Source organism: Podarcis bocagei, assembly GCF_964188305.1.
Source record: "Podarcis bocagei genome assembly, chromosome: Z".
In the NCBI taxonomy this organism is placed as follows: domain Eukaryota; kingdom Metazoa; phylum Chordata; class Lepidosauria; order Squamata; family Lacertidae; genus Podarcis; species Podarcis bocagei.
The window spans coordinates 619,738-637,237 of record NC_138140.1 but is presented as its reverse complement, the minus strand read 5'-3'; the positions used below and the strand labels follow the sequence as shown (position 1 = coordinate 637,237).

General features: G+C 48.1%; 1 protein-coding gene across 1 annotated transcript in view; it reads left to right on the top strand.

The window, feature by feature from the left end:
* The window catches only part of SPTAN1 (spectrin alpha, non-erythrocytic 1), a 185,565-nt gene that overhangs the window by 20,888 nt on the left and 147,177 nt on the right, over nt 1–17,500 (top strand). The window contains exons 5-8 of the mRNA XM_081179155.1: nt 6,480–6,626; nt 10,150–10,283; nt 13,683–13,827; nt 17,087–17,134. Of these exons, the coding sequence (XP_081035281.1) occupies nt 6,480–6,626; nt 10,150–10,283; nt 13,683–13,827; nt 17,087–17,134 (474 nt within the window). The remainder of the gene's footprint in view (nt 1–6,479; nt 6,627–10,149; nt 10,284–13,682; nt 13,828–17,086; nt 17,135–17,500) is intronic.

Below are 17,500 nucleotides of genomic sequence, written 5' to 3'. Positions count from 1 at the left end.
GCCTCCAGCGGAACTCTTCCAGGTCTTCCTCTCTGCTCTCGTTGACGACAGTCACCTCCTCTTCCATCTCTGTGCCGCCGTGCTCGAAACCAGGGTCGTCCCCGAAAATGTCCATGTCCGTCTCTCCCGCACTTCCTCCAGGCGGCGTTGCTCGGCCGGAACAGTCCAGCCACTTCCTGCGGAACTGCTCCTCCGGCCTATCGTCCCACCAATACGAGGGTTCTGAGACAGATCCCGAGGGTGACCCCTCCGGGGAACGGACGTCTCGTGTTGGTTCCTCGTCCGAGTCGAACCCCCTGAACGTGCTGTCCGAAAGCGTGGGCGTGAAAAGCCAGTCGTCGAAAAAGTCTGCTGGCATAGGTCTATGTGGGAAGAGGGCATGAAACTCGTCTTTGAGCAGAGGTTCGTCTAAAGCGTAGCCCGGCACCCAGCTGTTCGCACTGGCCGGGGTGCCCTCCCTGGCGAGAAAGTATTCTACTCCCTCTTCCCCCCATCTGGAGTCCAAAATCTCCGTGACTTCGTTGATGCGCTCCTCCTGTGCCACTCCCGCGTGCCCCGTTCCTTCTCTGAGCGGACTCGGCGCCGTTCCGGGTTCCTGGAACCTGTGCGGTGCCTTGTAGGGAGTGAGCACCGATCTGTGGAACACCGGATGCATTCTGGAACCCTCCGGAAGCGCCAGCCTGAAAGCCACCGGGTTGACCTGCTCTTCGACTTGGTAGGGCCCCAGTTGTTTATGCCCTAGTTTCTTCTTGGCCAACGACCTGGCCGGCACTGCGTGGGCTGCTAACCAGACCCAGTCTCCCACGTGGAGCTCTTCGCCAACCCTTCTGTGTTTGTCCGCTTGTACCTTGTATGCGTGTTTAGCCAGCTCCAGGTGGCGCCGCAGCTGATCGTGGACTTCCTGCAGCTCCGACGCGAACGCATCTGCTGACTGCGGCTCCCCTTCTCCCCTGCATTCCAGTCCCGGAAAGGTTCTAGGGTGCCGCCCGTTGTTGGCGAAGAACGGCGTGACGCCCGTGGATACGTGCTTCGTGTTGTTGTAGGCAAACTCTGCAAGCGGCAGGTAATCCACCCACGTCGCAGGCTGTTGGTTTGCATAACATCTCAGGTACTGCTGCATGATGGCATTGGCTCGCTCCGCTTGCCCGTTGGTCTGCGGGTGTCTCGCCGACGCCAGATTGATCTTGACGTTTAGGAAGCCCATCAGTTTCTGCCAGAAGTTCGAGATGAACTGCCGCCCGCGGTCGGACAGAATAGACCGTGGCAGACCGTGAACCTTGAACACGTGGTCTATGAACAGTTTGGCGGTTTGCTCCGCCGTGGCCACCTTAGCACACGGAATGAAATGCGCCATCTTGGAGAACAGGTCCACCACCACCAACACTGCCGTCTTGCCCCTTGAGCTGGGCAGATCCGTGACAAAGTCCAGAGCCACCCTTTCCCAAGGTTCGACCGGAGTTTGCAGCGGCTCCAACAGTCCAGCCGGCGGTTTGTGCACCGGCTTTGCCCTCTGGCAGGTGTCACACCTCGCTACGTAGTCTGCGACCTCCCCTCTCATTCCAGGCCACCAGAAATCCCTGGCTACTAATTCCACCGTCTTCTCCTTGCCAAAGTGCCCGGCCGTGGGCGCGTCGTGCAGCTGCTGTAGCACCTTGGCTCGAAGTTCGTCACCCGGCACGTAGATGGCCCCTTTACGGATGAGCAAGCCATCTCGTAGCTGGAAACCGTCGGCCGCTGCCTTGCCCCCTCGCACCTCTGCCATCTTCGTTTGTGCGAAGGAGTCCCCCTGCAACGCTCGCCGCACCGCCTCTAGGTCCACGGTCGCCGCGGCGCACGCCCACACTGTCGGTGCAAAGATGTGCATGGCGGCCGCTGGTGTTGCGTCCTCCAGATACTGTGGCTTGCGGGAGAGAGCGTCTGCCATGATGTTGGTGTCCCCCGGGACATACTCTATTCGGAAGTCGAAGTCCGCAAAGAACTCAGCCCAACGTATCTGCCTCTGGTTCAGGAACTGTGCCGTGCGCCAGTGTTCCAGATTCTTGTGGTCCGTGCAAACCTGCACCGTGTGCTTGGCGCCGATCAGAAAGTGCCTCCACGCCTTGAACGCTGCATGAATGGCCAGCAACTCCCTGTCCCATATGGTGTAGTTCTGCTCGGACTTGCTGAGCTTCCTGGAGTAAAACGCTCCCGGCCGCCACACGCCCTGCGGGTCCTTCTGCAGCAGGACCGCCCCCACTGCTCTGTCCGAAGCGTCTGTCTCCACCCTCATCGGCATGCTGGGGTTGACATGAAGCAGCTGCTCTTCCGACGCGAAGAGACGCTTGAGGGCCTGAAAGGACTGCTCCGCCTGCTCTGTCCAGATGAACTTCTTCTTCTTGGAGCTAAGGGTGTCAGTGATGGCCGCCGTCTGCATCGCGAAGCCCTTGATAAACTTGCGATAGAAGTTCGCAAAGCCGACAAACCGTTGGACCTCCTTCCGGTTGCGTGGGCTCTTCCAATCCAACACCGCTCGAACCTTGGCGCTGTCCATGGCGAGCCCCTTGTCAGACAGCTTGTAGCCCAGAAAATCCACCTCCGGCACATCAAATTGGCACTTCTCCAGCTTGGCGTAGAGTCTGTGTTGCTTTAGCCTGCCCAGCACTTCCTTGACGTGCTTGTCATGTTCTTGCTGCGACTCCGAAAAGATCAGGATGTCATCCAAGAAACAGACGCACGTCTTGTAGAGAAGTCCCGCCAACACGTGATGCATAAATGCTTGAAAAACGTGAGCGCCATTTTGTAGTCCAAAAGGCATAACTCTGTATTCGTAGGTACCCAGTGGCGTGAACATGGCTGTCTTCCACTCATCACCTTCCCGCATGCGAATGAGGTTGTACGCCCCCCGCAGGTCCAACTTGGTGAACACCTTTCCTTTCCGTACCTTCGCCAGGAGGTCGTCGATGCGGGGCATGGGGAAGTCCGACGGCTTGGTCACACTGTTCAAAATCCTGTAATCCACTACGAGTCTTTTTTGGGGCGTGTCTCGCTTCTTAACAAAGAATACAGGACTGCCCCCCACTGCCTTAGACTCCCGGATGAAACCGCGCTCCAAATTATGATCGATGAAGTCTTTGAGTTCCTGCAGTTCGTCCTCAGACATGGAATACAGTTTCCCTTTAGGCAGCGCCGCCCCCGGCAGCAGGTCAATTTTGCAGTCATATGGTCTGTGAGGGGGTAGCCTGTCCGCCTCCTTCTCGCAGAAAACTTCCAGAAATTCTGCGTACTTGTGGGGAATCGCTTGCAGCGTGCCTAGCAGCAGCTGTGACTCCTCTTCCTCTCCTTCCTGCCTGGGTACGATGCAGTGTTCAGCACAAAAGGAAGAGCCGAAGACCAGCTGCCTCTGGAACCAAGCCATCGTTGGGCTGTGCTTGTCCAGCCAACTCATACCCAATACAATGGGCGTGTCAGACAGTTGAGTGACGTTGAAGCTGATGACTTCCCTGTGATTCCCAAGTCGCATCACCATTGGTGGCGTCTGCTTCACCACTTGCCCCCCTAGCAGCTCCCTGCCATCCACCGTGACAACCTGCAGGGGCAGTGTGGCCGGCAGCAACTGCACAGCGTGCCTGTCGACAAATTCCTGCCCTATAAAGTCCGCGTTGCTGCCGGAGTCGATGGTGATTGGCACGTCCATGGTGATTCCATTGGGCAGCTGGAGAGATGCTGTGAGCCTCACTACTGGTTTGGGCGGGAGGGGGTTCACTGGCTGTAAAATTTCTGGGGACTGCGTCACTAACACGTCTGGCTGGGCCCCAGTGCCTCTTCCTCCAGCCAGACATTGTCGTTTCCCTGCTGTGGTCCTCCCTGCTGCGTTGCTGCAGTCACCATTGCTGAGGCTGCAGTAAGCTTGTGGGGCCTCTGGGGACACTCTTTCGCCATATGCCCTGGCTGCTCACAGACGTAACACTTCCTGGTCCCTCTAGGAGGCTTCGCCTTCACTGCTGCCGGTGCTAGGGCTCTGGTTGCTGACTGAGCCCTTGCACCTCCCACCTCCATAGGTTCCGCTCCTCCTCCTGGCGGAGGCGTGGATTGCGTTCGCGCTGCTTCTCTGGGAAAGAAGGAGGGGCCCCCGGCTGGTTCGCGCCCTCCACGTCCTTCGTCCTTGCTCCACGGACGTCCTTCCAGCCTCACCCCCACGGCCAGTGCCCTCTGAACGACCTCCTGGGTGGTTCGGGGCGGGGTCTCTCCCCCCTCGCTATCTCATCTTTAATCGAGTTGTGCAGTCCCTCCCAAAAGAGGTCTCTTACAGGAGCCGAATCTCTGTCCCATTCCAGGGCGCTGACCAAGGCGAAAAAGCGTGCATGATACTGTCTGACGCTGGCCCTCCCTTGTCTCAGCCCATGCACCTCCTTCCGTGCAAGATCAATGTCAATACTTGATAAGAAACACCCATCCATCGCTTTAATAAAGGCATCCACATTCTGGAGCGCCGGATCGTTATCTCTCCATAAATTGCGCAACCATGCTTTCGCCTCCCCATGCAGATGGGACATGATGAACCCCACTCTCTCCTGTTCATCTCTAAAGTCTTTATGCAACAGTTGCAGTGCGCACAGTACGTCGGCTCTAAAGTTGGGATACTGTTGCAGGTTCCCATCGAAGTGAGAGAGCAGCCCGCCTGTCCGTCTCGCCAACCCAATTCCCTCCTGCCGGGGTGGTTGCTTTGCCAGTACGTCTAACCTGACCTGGAGATCCCTGCAGGCGGCAGCTGCCTCGTCCTCTCTCTTCCTGGATGCGAGAACCTCGGCGTTCAGTTGTGCCACTGCTTTTCTGAGGTCCTCTATCTGCTGCTCAGCCGTCATGTCGTCTGCCGTTCGTGAGCTCGCTAGTGGGCGCCTGTTTCTCTCCCCTCCTCGAGGCTGCAGATGCCCACAATGTAGAGACGGAGCCTACTGTCAGAGCTGCTTCAAGATCCTAGCTCACAGAGGATCACGCTAGCCAGCGGTCATTAAGTAAAAGTCTTTATTGAATTACAGTTTCCATTCTCACGCTGCTGTCTGCAACTCTACGTCTACTAGCTAGATCGGCGAGGCTCCGTCTGAGTCTCCGCCCCGTGCGCACCAACTTAATATCCTAGCCTTGCTCCACCTTTTCCTCCTGACTGTCCTCCTCTGGGTCCCTCTACCCCCCGGGGCTTCTTCCTTCCGGGATTCTTCTGACGCTGACCCGGACCCTTCTGCCTCCTTGCGCCGGGCTTTAGGACCTGGTTCCCTTTCGGGGCTGCTCACTGCGCCGCCTTCCTCTGCATTTGAACTTGGCGCGCGCGCCCAACCTTCCACTTTCCTCTTAACCGTTTCTTCGCTCCCCGATGGAGGTGTGGCCACTCCTGACTCCTGCCCTCCCTCCTGTGGTGAGCTGCCAGCGCTTCCCCCCTGGCTCCCTTCCTCTTCCCTGCTTCCTGGCGGTGACGCTGGTCCCGATTTCCAGCTGCTCCCCCCTGAGTCTCCTCTGGCTCTATCTTCCTGGGGTGCCTCCCTAGACGCCCCCCTTGCCCTGGCCACTGGTGCTCCTTTCTGTGAATCCTCTGATTCACTGGAAAGACTGGGAGATCTCGGGTCGTCGTCATCACTCATCCTTTCCTCTGTCTCCTCCCCTTCGCTCTCTGTTTCCTCCCTTGCCCGTGCCTCTGCACCTAAACCCCTGACACACACGTATACACACACAGACACACACACATTCATACACAAACACACACATTTATACACAAACACACACATATACACACACAGCGATACACACACATATATACACACATACACAGATCTATATATACACACACATACACATACACATATACACACACACATATACACACACATATATAAGCACACACACACACACGCACCGCATATACACACACACTCTCACATATATATATACACACACACACACATATACACATAGTCACACATATACACACACATATACATACACACACACGCATATATATATACACACACACACATATACACACACATATATAAGCACACACACACACACACCGCATATACACACACACTCTCACATATATATACACACACACATATACACATAGTCACACATATACACACACATATACATACACACACACATATATATACACACACACACACATTTATACACACACACACATATACACACACATATATAAGCACACACACATACACACACACACCCCGCATACACACACACACACACACACATATATACACACAGACACATTTATACACAAACACACATATATACACACATATATACAAACATATACACACATACACACACACACCCCCGCACACGCACACGCACACACACACACACACACACACACATATACACACACACAGACCAGCTCTGCCCACTCGACTGGTCCCGATTGTGCGATGGTGATGGCGATTGTCGAGATTGACCCCTGTTTCCTGTTTCCTGCTTCCTGTTTCCAGGAAGCCATTGTCACCTCGGAGGAACTGGGCCAGGATCTGGAGCATGTCGAAGTTCTGCAGAAGAAGTTTGAGGAGTTCCAGACGGACCTGGCGGCCCATGAGGAAAGAGTCAACGAAGTGAACCAGTTTGCCGGGAAGCTGGTCCAGGTGAGAGGAAGGAAGGGAGGAAGGAGGAAGGAAGGAAGGAGGGAGAGAAGGAAGGAATGAGGGAGTGAAGAAAGGAAGGAGGGAAGGAAGGAAGGAGGGAGGGAGTGAAGAAAAGAAGGAAGGAAGGAGAGAGGAAGGATGGAAGGGAGGAGGGAGGGAGGGAGGAGGAGGGAGAGAGGAAGGAAGGAAGGAAGGAAGGAAGGAAGGAAGGAAGGAAATAGAGGAAGGAAGGAATGAGAGGGAAGGAGGAAAGGAAGGAAGGAAGGGAAGGAAGGGAGGGAGGAAGGAAGGAGGGAGGGAGGAAGGAAGGAGGGAGGAAAGAGTCAACGAAGTGAACCAGTTTGCCAGGAAGCTGGTCCAGGTGAGAGGAAGGAAGGGAGGAAGGAGGAAGGAAGGAAGGAAGGAAGGAGAGAAGGAAGGAAGGAAGGGAGGGAGGGAGGGAAGGAAGGAAAGGAAGGAAGTAGGGAGGAGGGAGGAAAGAGTCAACGAAGTGAACCAGTTTGCCGGGAAGCTGGTCCAGGTGAAAGGAAGGAAGGGAGGAAGGAGGAAGGAAGGAGGGAGGAAGGAGGGAGGGAGGGAGGAAAGGAGGAAGGAAGGAAGGAAGGAGGGAGAGAAGGAAGGAAGGGAAGAATGGAGGAGGGAGGAAAGAGTCAACGAAGTGAACCAGTTTGCCGGGAAGCTGGTCCAGGTGAGAGGAAGGAAGGGAGGAAGGAGGAAGGAAGGAAGGAGGGAGAGAAGGAAGGAAGGAAGGGAGGGAAGGAGGGAGAGAAGGAAGGAAGGAAGGAAGGAGGGAGAGAGGGAGGAAGGAAGGAAGGACAGAAGGAAGGAAGGAGAGAAGGAAGGAAGGAAGGAAGGAGGGAGAGAGGGAGGAAGGAAGGAAGGACAGAAGGAAGGAAGGAGAGAAGGAAGGACAGAAGGAAGGACAGAAGGAAGGAAGGGAAGAAGGGAGGAGGGAGAGAAGGAAGGAAGGGAGGGAGGGAAGGAGGGAGAGAAGGAAGGAAGGAAGGAAGGGAAGGAGAGAGGAAGGATGAAAGGAAGGAAGGGAAGAAGGGAGGAAGGAAGGAAGGAGGGAAGGAAGGAAGGAAGGAAGGTAGAAGGGAGGGAGGGAAGGAAGGAGGAAGAAAGGAAGGAGGGAAGGAAAGAAGAAAGGAAGGAGAGAGGAAGGATGGAAGGGAGGAGGGAGGGAGGAAGGAGGAGGGAGGAAGGAAGGAAGGGAAGGAAGGAAGGAAGGGAGGGAGGAAGGAAGGAGGGAGGGAGGAAGGAAGGAGGGAGGAAAGAGTCAACGAAGTGAACCAGTTTGCCGGGAAGCTGGTCCAGGTGAGAGGAAGGAAGGGAGGAAGGAGGAAGGAAGTAAGGAAGGAATGAGGGAGGGAGGGAAGGAAGGAAGGAGGAAGGGAGGGAGGGAGGGAGAGAAGGAAGGAAGGAAGGAGGGAGAGAGGGAGGAAGGAAGGAAGGAGAGAAGGAAGGAAGGAGGGAAGGACGGAAGGAAGGAAGGTAGAAGGGAGGGAGGGAAGGAAGGAGGGAGGAAGGAAGGAGGGAAGGAAGAAAGAAAGGAAGGAGAGAGGAAGGTTGGAAGGGAGGGAGGGAGGAGGGAGGGAGGAAGGAGGAGGGAGGAAGGAAGGGAAGGAAGGAAGGAAGGGAGGGAGGGAGGGAGGAAGGAAGGAGGGAGGGAGGAAGGAAGGTAGGAGGAAAGAGTCAACGAAGTGAACCAGTTTGCCGGGAAGCTGGTCCAGGTGAGAGGAAGGAAGGGAGGAAGGAGGAAGGAAGGAAGGAAGGAGGGAAGGAAGGAAGGAGGGAGTGAAGAAAGGAAGGAAGGAGGGAGGGAGGGGGGGAGGGAGGGAGGGAGGAGGAGGGAGGAAAGAGTCAACGAAGTGAACCAGTTTGCCGGGAAGCTGGTCCAGGTGAGAGGAAGGAAGGGAGGAAGGAGGAAGGAAGGAGGGAGGGAGAGAAGGAAGGAAGCAATAAAGGAAGGAAGGAACCAGAGGGAGGGAGTGAAGGAAGGAGGAATGGAGGGAGGGAGGAAGGAAGGAGAGAAGCAGGGAACAAAGGAAGTCAACCAGACCCATAAATTCAGATTTATTGGGGGCGAAATCGGAAGGAAGGATGGAAGGAAGGAGGGAGGGAGGAGGGAAGGAAGGAAGGAAGGAGGGAGAGAGAGAGGGAGAATAGAAGCAAGGAAGATAGAAAAGAAGGGAAGGAAGGAGGTAAGAAAGAAAGATTAAGGACAGAACAAAGGAAGGGGGAGGAAAAAGGAAGGAAACAGAGAAGGAAGGAAGGCAAGAAGGAAGAGAGGTAGGAGGGAAGGAAGGAAGGAAGGAGAGAGGGAGGGAGGGAGGGAGAGAAGGAAGGAGAAACAAAGGGGAAGGAGGGAGAAGGAAGGAAGGAAGGTAGAAGGGAGGGAGGGAAGGAAGGAGGGAGGAAGGAAGGAGAGAGGGAGGGAGGGGAAAAAGGAAGGAGAAAGGAGGGAGGGAGAAGGAAGGAAGGCGAGAGGGAGGAAAGGGAGAGAGGAAGGAAGGAGGGAGGGAGGGAAGGAAGGAGGGAGGGAGGGAAGGAAGGAAGGAGGGAGATAGGGAGGGAAGGCAGGAAGGAGAGGGAGGGAGGGAGGGAGGGAGAAAGGAAGGAAGGAAGGAGAGAGGGAGAAGAGGGAAGGGAGGAAGGAAGGAAGTAGAGAGGGAGGGAGGGAGGGAAGGAGGGAGGAAAGAAAGGAAAGGAGGAAAGGAAAGGAGGGAGGGAGGAAGGAAGGAAGGAGGGAGATAGAGAGAGGGAGAAGAGGGAAGGGAGGAAGGAAGGAAGTAGAGAGGGAGGGAGGGAGGGAAGGAGGGAGGAAAGAAAGGAAAGGAGGAAAGGAAAGGAGGGAGGGAGGAAGGAAGGAAGGAGAGAGGAAGGAAGGAGACGGAGAGGAGGGGGAAGGAAGGAAGGAAGGAAATAGAGGGAAGGAGGGATGGAGGGAGGAAAGAAAGGAAAGGAAAGGAGGGAGAAGGAAGGAGAGAGGGAGGAAAGGAAGGAAGGAGAGAGGGAGGAAAGAAGGAGGGAAGGAAGGAAGGAGAGGAGGGAGAGAGGGAAGCAGGAAGGAAGAAGAGAGGGAGGGAAGGAAGGAAGGAGGGAGAAAGGAAGGAAGGAAGGAGGAAGGAAGGAAGGAGAGAGGGAGGAAAGGGAGAGAGGAAGGAAGGAGGGAGGGAGGGAAGGAAAGGAGGGAGAAGGAAGGAGAGAGGGAGGAAAGGAAGGAAGGAGGGAGAGGGAGAGAGAAAGGAAGGAAGGAAGGAGGGAGGGACGGAAGAAAGGAAGGAAGGAAGGAGAGAGGGAGGAAAGAAGGAGGGAAGGAAGGAAGAAAAGGAAAGGAGGGAGGGAGGGAAGGAAGGAAGGCGAGAGGAAGGAAGGAAGGAAGGAAGGAAGGAAGGAAGGAAGGAAGGAAGGACCCAGCGAAACGACCCCTTAATTTGCATTTATCGGGAGAAAAGAAATGGATTTAGGATCGGATTTAGGATCGGTTCCCACCTCACCCTGTCGCTTCCCTTTTCTGCAGGAGCAGCACCCGGAAGAGGAAGTGATCCGCTCCAAACAGGAAGAGGTCAACGCTTCCTGGCAGCGGCTGAAGGGATTGGCTCTCCAGAGACAGGGGAAGCTTTTTGGGGCGGCCGAAGTCCAGCGCTTCAACAGGTGGCCGGTTTTTCCTTATTTTATTTTATTTTATTTTATTTTATTTTATATCAATTTATTTTATTTTATTTATTTTGATTCATTTTAGTTTAGTTTAGTTTATTGCATTTTATTTCAATTCATTTCATTTTATTTTATTTCAATTTATTTTATTTTATTTTGATTTATTTTAGTTTAGTTTATTGCGTTTTATTTTATTTCAATTCATTTTATTTTATTTTATTTCAATTTATTTTATTTTATTTTATTTTGATTCATTTTATTTTAGTTAGTTTAGTTTATTGCATTTTATTTTAACTCATTTATTCATTTTATTTTATTTCATTTCAATTTATTGCATTTCATTTCATTTCATTTCAATTTATTGCATTTTATTTTGATTCATTTTAGTTTAGTTTAGTTTAGTTTATTGCATTTTATTTTATTTCAATTCATTTATTCAATTTATTTTATGTTATTTCAATTTATTGCATTGCATTTCATTTCATTTCAATTTATTGCCTTTTATTTCAGTTTATTTTATTTTATTTTATTTTATTTTATTTTATTTTGATTCATTTTAGTTTAGTTTAGTTTATTGCGTTTTATTTTATTTCAATTCATTTTATTTTATTTCAATTTATTTTATTTTATTTTATTTTGATTCATTTTATTTTAGTTTATTTAGTTTATTGCATTTTATTTTAACTCATTTATTCATTTTATTTTATTTCATTTCAATTTATTGCATTTCATTTCATTTCATTTCAATTTATTGCATTTTATTTTGATTCATTTTAGTTTAGTTTAGTTTAGTTTATTGCATTTTATTTTATTTCAATTCATTTATTCAATTTATTTTATGTTATTTCAATTTATTGCATTGCATTGCATTTCATTTCAATTTATTGCCTTTTATTTCAGTTTATTTTATTTTATTTTGATTCATTTTAGTTTAGTTTAGTTTATTGTGTTTTATTTTATTTCAATTCATTTACTCATTTTATGTTATTTTATTTCAATTTATTTATTTTCATTTCATTTCATTTCAATTTATTGCCTTTTATTTCAGTTTATTGCATTTTATTTTATTTCATGCTATTTCAAGTTAGTTCTTTTCATTTCATTTGATTTCATTTGATTTCCATTTCGTTTCCCTTGATTTTATTTTACTTCATTTTATTTTATTTCAATTCATTTCATTTCATTTTAGTTTAGTTTATTTCAATTCATTTCATATCATTTTATTTTATTTCAATTTATTTTATTTTACTTCATTTTATTTTATTTTATTTCAATTTTTTTATTTTACTTCATTTTATTTTATTTTATTTCAATTCATTTTATTTTATTTTACTTCATTTTATTTTATTTCAATTCATTTTATTTTATTTTACTTCATTTTATTTTATTTCAATTCATTTTATTTTATTTTACTTCATTTTATTTTATTTCAATTCATTTTATTTTATTTTATTTTATTTCAATTCATTTTATTTTATTTTATTTCAATTCATTTTATTTTATTTTATTTCATGTTACTTCATTTCATTTCATTTCATTTCCATTTCTTTCATTTCGTTTCACGTTATGGTATTTTGCTTCACTGTATTTTATTTTAATTCATTTCATTTCACTTGATTTTACTTCAATTTATTTTATTTTACTTCAATTTATTTTATTTTATTTTACTTCAATTTATTTGATTTTATTTATATTTCATTTCATTTAAATTCATTTCATTTCATTTTCAATTCAATTCAATTTATTTTGTTTTATTTTACTTCCATTTATTTTATTTTACTTCAATTTATTTTATTTTATTTAAATTTCATTTCATTTCATTAATTTCATTAAATTTCACTTCAATTTTGAATTTCACTTCATTCCTTTTATAGGATAAAAGGAAATAAAATTAAATTCCTATTCTTTCCTCTTATTCCTATTATTCTCATTTATTCTCTTCTCTTCCGTTTCATTCCATATTATTTTCCTTTTTTAACTTAATTTGTCAAGGAATTTCGTTGTCCCCCAACGAACGTTGTCATTATTATTATTATTATTATTATTATTATTATTATTATTATTATTGATTTAATTTAAATAATAAATAACACTTATAAAAATAATTTAAATAATAAATATTATTTATTATTAATTTAATTTTAATTCATTTAATTTAAATTCAATTCATTTATTTAAATAAAAAATAACATTTATAAAAATGATTTAAATAATAAACATGATTTCTTATTAATTTAATTTCAATTCATTTAATTTAAATTCAATTCATTTATTTAAATAATAAGTAACATTTATAAAAATGATTTAAATAATAAATATTATTTATTATTAATTTAATTTTAATTAATTTAATTTAAATTCAATTCGTTTCGTTTAAATTCATTTCATTTCCTTTTGAATTTCATTTTAATTTCATTTTTTCCCCTTTTCTCCTCCTATCTTTATATTTTATAATTATAATTTTTCTCCTCCTATCTTTATATTTTATAATTATAATTTTTCTCCTCCTATCATTATATTTTATAATTATAATTATAATTTTTCTCCTCCTAGAATTATATTTTATAATTATAATTTTTCTCCTCCTATCATTATATTTTATAATTATGATTTTTCTCCTCCTATCATTATATTTTATAATTATAATTTTTCTCCTCCTATCATTATATTTTATAATTACAATTTTTCTCCTCCTAGAATTATATTTTATAATTACAATTTTTCTCCTCCTATCATTATATTTTCCAATTATCATTTTTCTCCTCCTATCATTATATTTTATAATTATAATTTTATAATTATAATTATTTTCTTTCGTATTCTAATTATAATTCTATTTTCCAATTATCATTTTTCTCCTCCTATCATTATATTTTATAATTATAATTTTTCTCCTCCTATCATTATATTTTATAATTATCATTTTTCTCCTCCTATCATTATATTTTATAATTATCATTTTTCTCCTCCTATCATTATATTTTATAGTTATAATTTTATAATTATAATTATTTTCTTTCGTATTCTAATTATAATTATATTTTCCAATTATCATTTTTCTCCTCCTATCATTATATATTATAATCATTTTTCTCCTCCTATCATTATATTTTCTAAATATCATTTTTCTCCTCCTATCATTATATTTTATAATTATAATTTTATAATTATAATTATTTTCTTTCGTATTCTAATTATAATTATATTTTATAATTATCATTTTTCTCCTCCTAGAATTATATTTTACAATTATCATTTTTCTCCTCCTAGCATTATATTTTATAATTATAATTTTTCTCCTCCTATCATTATATTTTATAATTGTAATTTTATAATTATAATTATTTTCTTTCCTATTATAATTTTAATTATTATTTTTTTTTTTGATTCCCGCAGAGACGTCGACGAAACGATCAGCTGGATCAAGGAAAAAGAGCAACTCATGGCGTCCGACGATTTCGGACGGGATCTGGCCGGCGTTCAAGCTCTCCTGCGCAAACACGAGGGGCTGGAGAGGGATCTGGCCGCCCTGGAGGACAAGGTGGGCTGACGGGCGGTTGGACCAATCGGGAAGAAGGGGCGGGGCTAGGAAGGAAGGAAGGAAGGAAGGAGGGAAGGAGAGAGGAAGGAAGGAAGGAAGGAAGGAGAGAAGGAAGGAGGGAGGGAGGAAGGAAGGAGACAGAGAGAAGGGGAAGGAAGGAAGGAAGGAAGGAAGGAAGGAAGGAGGGAGGGAAGGAGAGAGGAGGGAAGGAAGGAGACAGAGAGAAGGGGGAAGGAAGGAAGGAGGGAGGGAGGGAAGGAGGGAGGAAAGAAGGAGGGGAGGAAGGAGAGAGGAAGGAAGGAAGGAAAGAGACGGAGAGAAGGGGGGAAGGAAGGAAGGAGGGAGGGAAGAAGGGAAGGAGGAAAGGAAAGAAGGAGGGGAGGAAGGAAGGAAGGAAGGGGAGAGGGAGGGAAGGAGAGAGGAAGGAAATGGAGGGAGGGAAGGAGGGAGGGAAGAAAGGAAAGGAGGAAAGGAAAGAAGGAGGGGAGGAAGGAAGGAGGGAAGGAGGCAGGAAAGAAAGGAAAGGAGGAAAGGGAAGAAGGAGGGGAGGAAGGAAGGAAGGAGGGAGGGAAGGAAGGAAGGAAGGAAGGAGAGAGGAAGGAAGGAAGGAGAGAGGAAGGAAGGAAGGAGGGGAGGAAGGAAGGAAGGAAGGAGACGGAGAGAAGGGGGGAAGTAAGGAAGGAAGGGAAGGAGGAAGGGGGGGAAAGAAGGGATCTGGCCAGCGTCAGGCTCTCCTGCGCAAACACGAGGGGCTGGAGCGGGATCTGGCCGCCCTAGAGGACAAGGTGGGCGGGGCTGACGGGGGGTTGGACCAATCGGGAAGAAGGGGCGGGGCTAGGAAGGAAGGAAGGAGGGAGGGAGCGAGGGAGGGAAGGAGAGAGGAAAGAAGGAAGGATACGGAGAGAAGGGGGGAAGGAAGGAAGGAAATAGAGGGAGGGAGGGAAGGAGGGAGGGAAGAAAGGAAAGGAAAGAAGGAGGGGAGGAAGGAAGGAGAGAGGAAGGAAGGAGGGAGAGAGGAAGGAAGGAAAGAAGGAAGGAGACGGAGAGAAGGGGAAGGAAGGAAGGAAGGAGGGAGGGAGGAAAGGAAGGAAGGAGAGAGGAAGGAAGGAAGGAAGGAAGGAAGGAGGGAGAGAAGGAAGGAGGAAGGAAGGAGAGAGGGAGGAAGGAAGGAGACAGAGAGAAGGGGAAGGAAGGAAGGAAGGAAGGAAGGAAGGAAGGAGGGAGGGAGGAAAGGAAGGAAGGAGAGAGGAAGGAAGGAAGGAGGGAGAGAAGGAAGGAGGGAGGGAGGGAAGGAGGAAGGAAGGAGAGAGGGAGGAAGGAAGGAGACAGAGAGAAGGGGAAGGAAGGAAGGAAGGAAGGAAGGAGGGAGGGAGAGAAGGAGGGAGGAAAGAAGGAGGGGAGGGAGGGAGGAAGCAAGGAAGGAGAGAGGAAGGAAGGAGGGGAGGAAGGAAGGAAGGAAGGAGACGGAGAGAAGGGGGGAAGTAAGGAAGGAAGGGAAGGAGGAAGGAAGGGGGGGAAGAAGGGATCTGGCCAGCGTCAAGCTCTCCTGCGCAAACACGAGGGGCTGGAGCGGGATCTGGCCGCCCTAGAGGACAAGGTGGGCGGGGCTGATGGGCGGTTGGACCAATCGGGATGAAGGGGCGGGGCTAGGAAGGAAGGAAGGAAGGAGGGAGGGAGGAAAGGAAGGAAGGAGAGAGGAAGGAAGGAAGGAAGGAGAGAAGGAAGGAGGGAGGGAGGGGAAGGAAGGAGACAGAGAGAAGGGGAAGGAAGGAAGGAAGGAAGGAAGGAGGGAGGGAGGAAAGGAAGGAAGGAGAGAGGAAGGAAGGAAGGAAGGAAGGAAGGAAGGAAGGAGGGAGGGAGAGAAGGAAGGAGGGAGGGAAGGAGGAAGGAAGGAGAGAGGGAGGAAGGAAGGAGACAGAGAGAAGGGGAAGGAAGGAAGGAAGGAAGGAGGGAGGGAGGAAAGGAAGGAAGGAGAGAGGAAGGAAGGAAGGAAGGAAGGAAGGAAGGAAGGAGGGAGGGAGAGAAGGAAGGAGGGAGGGAGGGAAGGAGGAAGGAAGGAGAGAGGGAGGAAGGAAGGAGACAGAGAGAAGGGGAAGGAAGGAAGGAAGGAAGGAAGGAAGGAAGGAAGGAAGGAGGGAGGGAGGAAAGGAAGGAAGGAAGGAGGGAGAGAAGGAAGGAGGGAGGGAGGGAAGGAGGAAGGAAGGAGAGAGGGAGGAAGGAAGGAGACAGAGAGAAGGGGAAGGAAGGAAGGAAGGAAGGAAGGAAGGAGGGAAGGAGGGAGGAAAGAAGGAGGGGAGGGAGGAAGCAAGGAAGGAGGGGATCTGGCCAGCGTCAAGCTCTCCTGCGCAAACACGAGGGGCTGGAGCGGGATCTGGCCGCCCTAGAGGACAAGGTGGGCGGGGCTGACGGGCGGTTGGACCAATCGGGAAGAAGGGGCGGGGCTAGGAAGGAAGGAGGGAGGGAGGAAAGGAAGGAAGGAGGGGAGGAAGGAAGGAATCAGAGAGGAGGAAGGAGGGGAGGAAGGAGGGAGAGAAGGAAGGAGGGAGGGAGGGAAGGAGAGAGGAAGGAAGGAAGGAAGGAAGGAAGGAAGGAAGGAGACGGGGGGAAGGAAGGAAATAGTGGGAGGGAGGGAAGGAGGGAGGGAGGAAAGAAAAAGGATCAAAGAAGGAAGGAATGAGAGGGAAGGAGGGAGACGGAAGGAAGGAGAGAGGAAGGAAGGAAGGAGAGAGGAAGGAAGGAAGGAAATAGAGGGAGGGAGGGAAGGAGGGAGGAAAGAAAGAAAGGAAAGGAAAGAAGGAGGGGAGGAAGGAAGGAAGGAGAGAGGAGGGAGGGAAGGAAGGAATGAGGGAGAGAAGGAAGAAGGGAGAAAGGGAAGGAGGAAGGAAGGAGAGAGGGAGGGAGGAAGGAAGGAAGGAGAGAGGAAGGAAGGAAGGAAGGAAATAGAGGGAAGGAGGGAGGGAAGAAAGGAAAGGAAAGAAGGAGGGGAGGAAGGAAGGAGGAAGGAAGGAAGGAACGAAGGAAGGAAATATAGGGAGGGAGGGAAGGAGAGAGGAAAGGAAGGAAAGGAAAGAAGGGGAGGAAGGAAGGAAAGAACAAAGGAAGGAAATATAGGGAGGGAGGGAAGGAGAGAGGAAAGGAAGGAAAGGAAAGAAGGGGAGGAAGGAAGGAATGAAGGAGAGAGAAAGGAGGAAGGAAGGAACAGGCTCTCCTGCGCAAACACGAGGGGCTGGAGCGGGATCTGGCCGCCCTGGAGGACAAGGTGGGCGGGGCCGGCGGGCGGTTGGACCAATCGGGAAGAAGGGGCGGGGCTAGGAAGGAAGGAAGGAAAAAAGGAAGGAAGGAAGGAGGGAGGGAGGGGAGGAAGAAGGAGGGAGGGAGAAAAGAAAAAGGATCAAGGAAGGAAGGAATGAGAGGCAAGGAGGGAGACGGAAGGAAGGAAGGAGAGAGGAGGAGAGAAGAGGGGAAAGGAAAGAAGGAGGGGAGGAAGGAGACGGGGAGAAGGGGAAGGAAGGAAGGAGAAGAAATAGACGGAAGGAGGGAGGAAAGAAAGGAAAGAAAGAGGGGAGGAAGGAAGGAAGGAAGGAAGGAAGGAAGAAGAAGGGATCTGGCCGGCGTCCAGGCTCTCCTGCGCAAACACGAGGGGCTGGAGAGGGATCTGGCCGCCCTGGAGGAC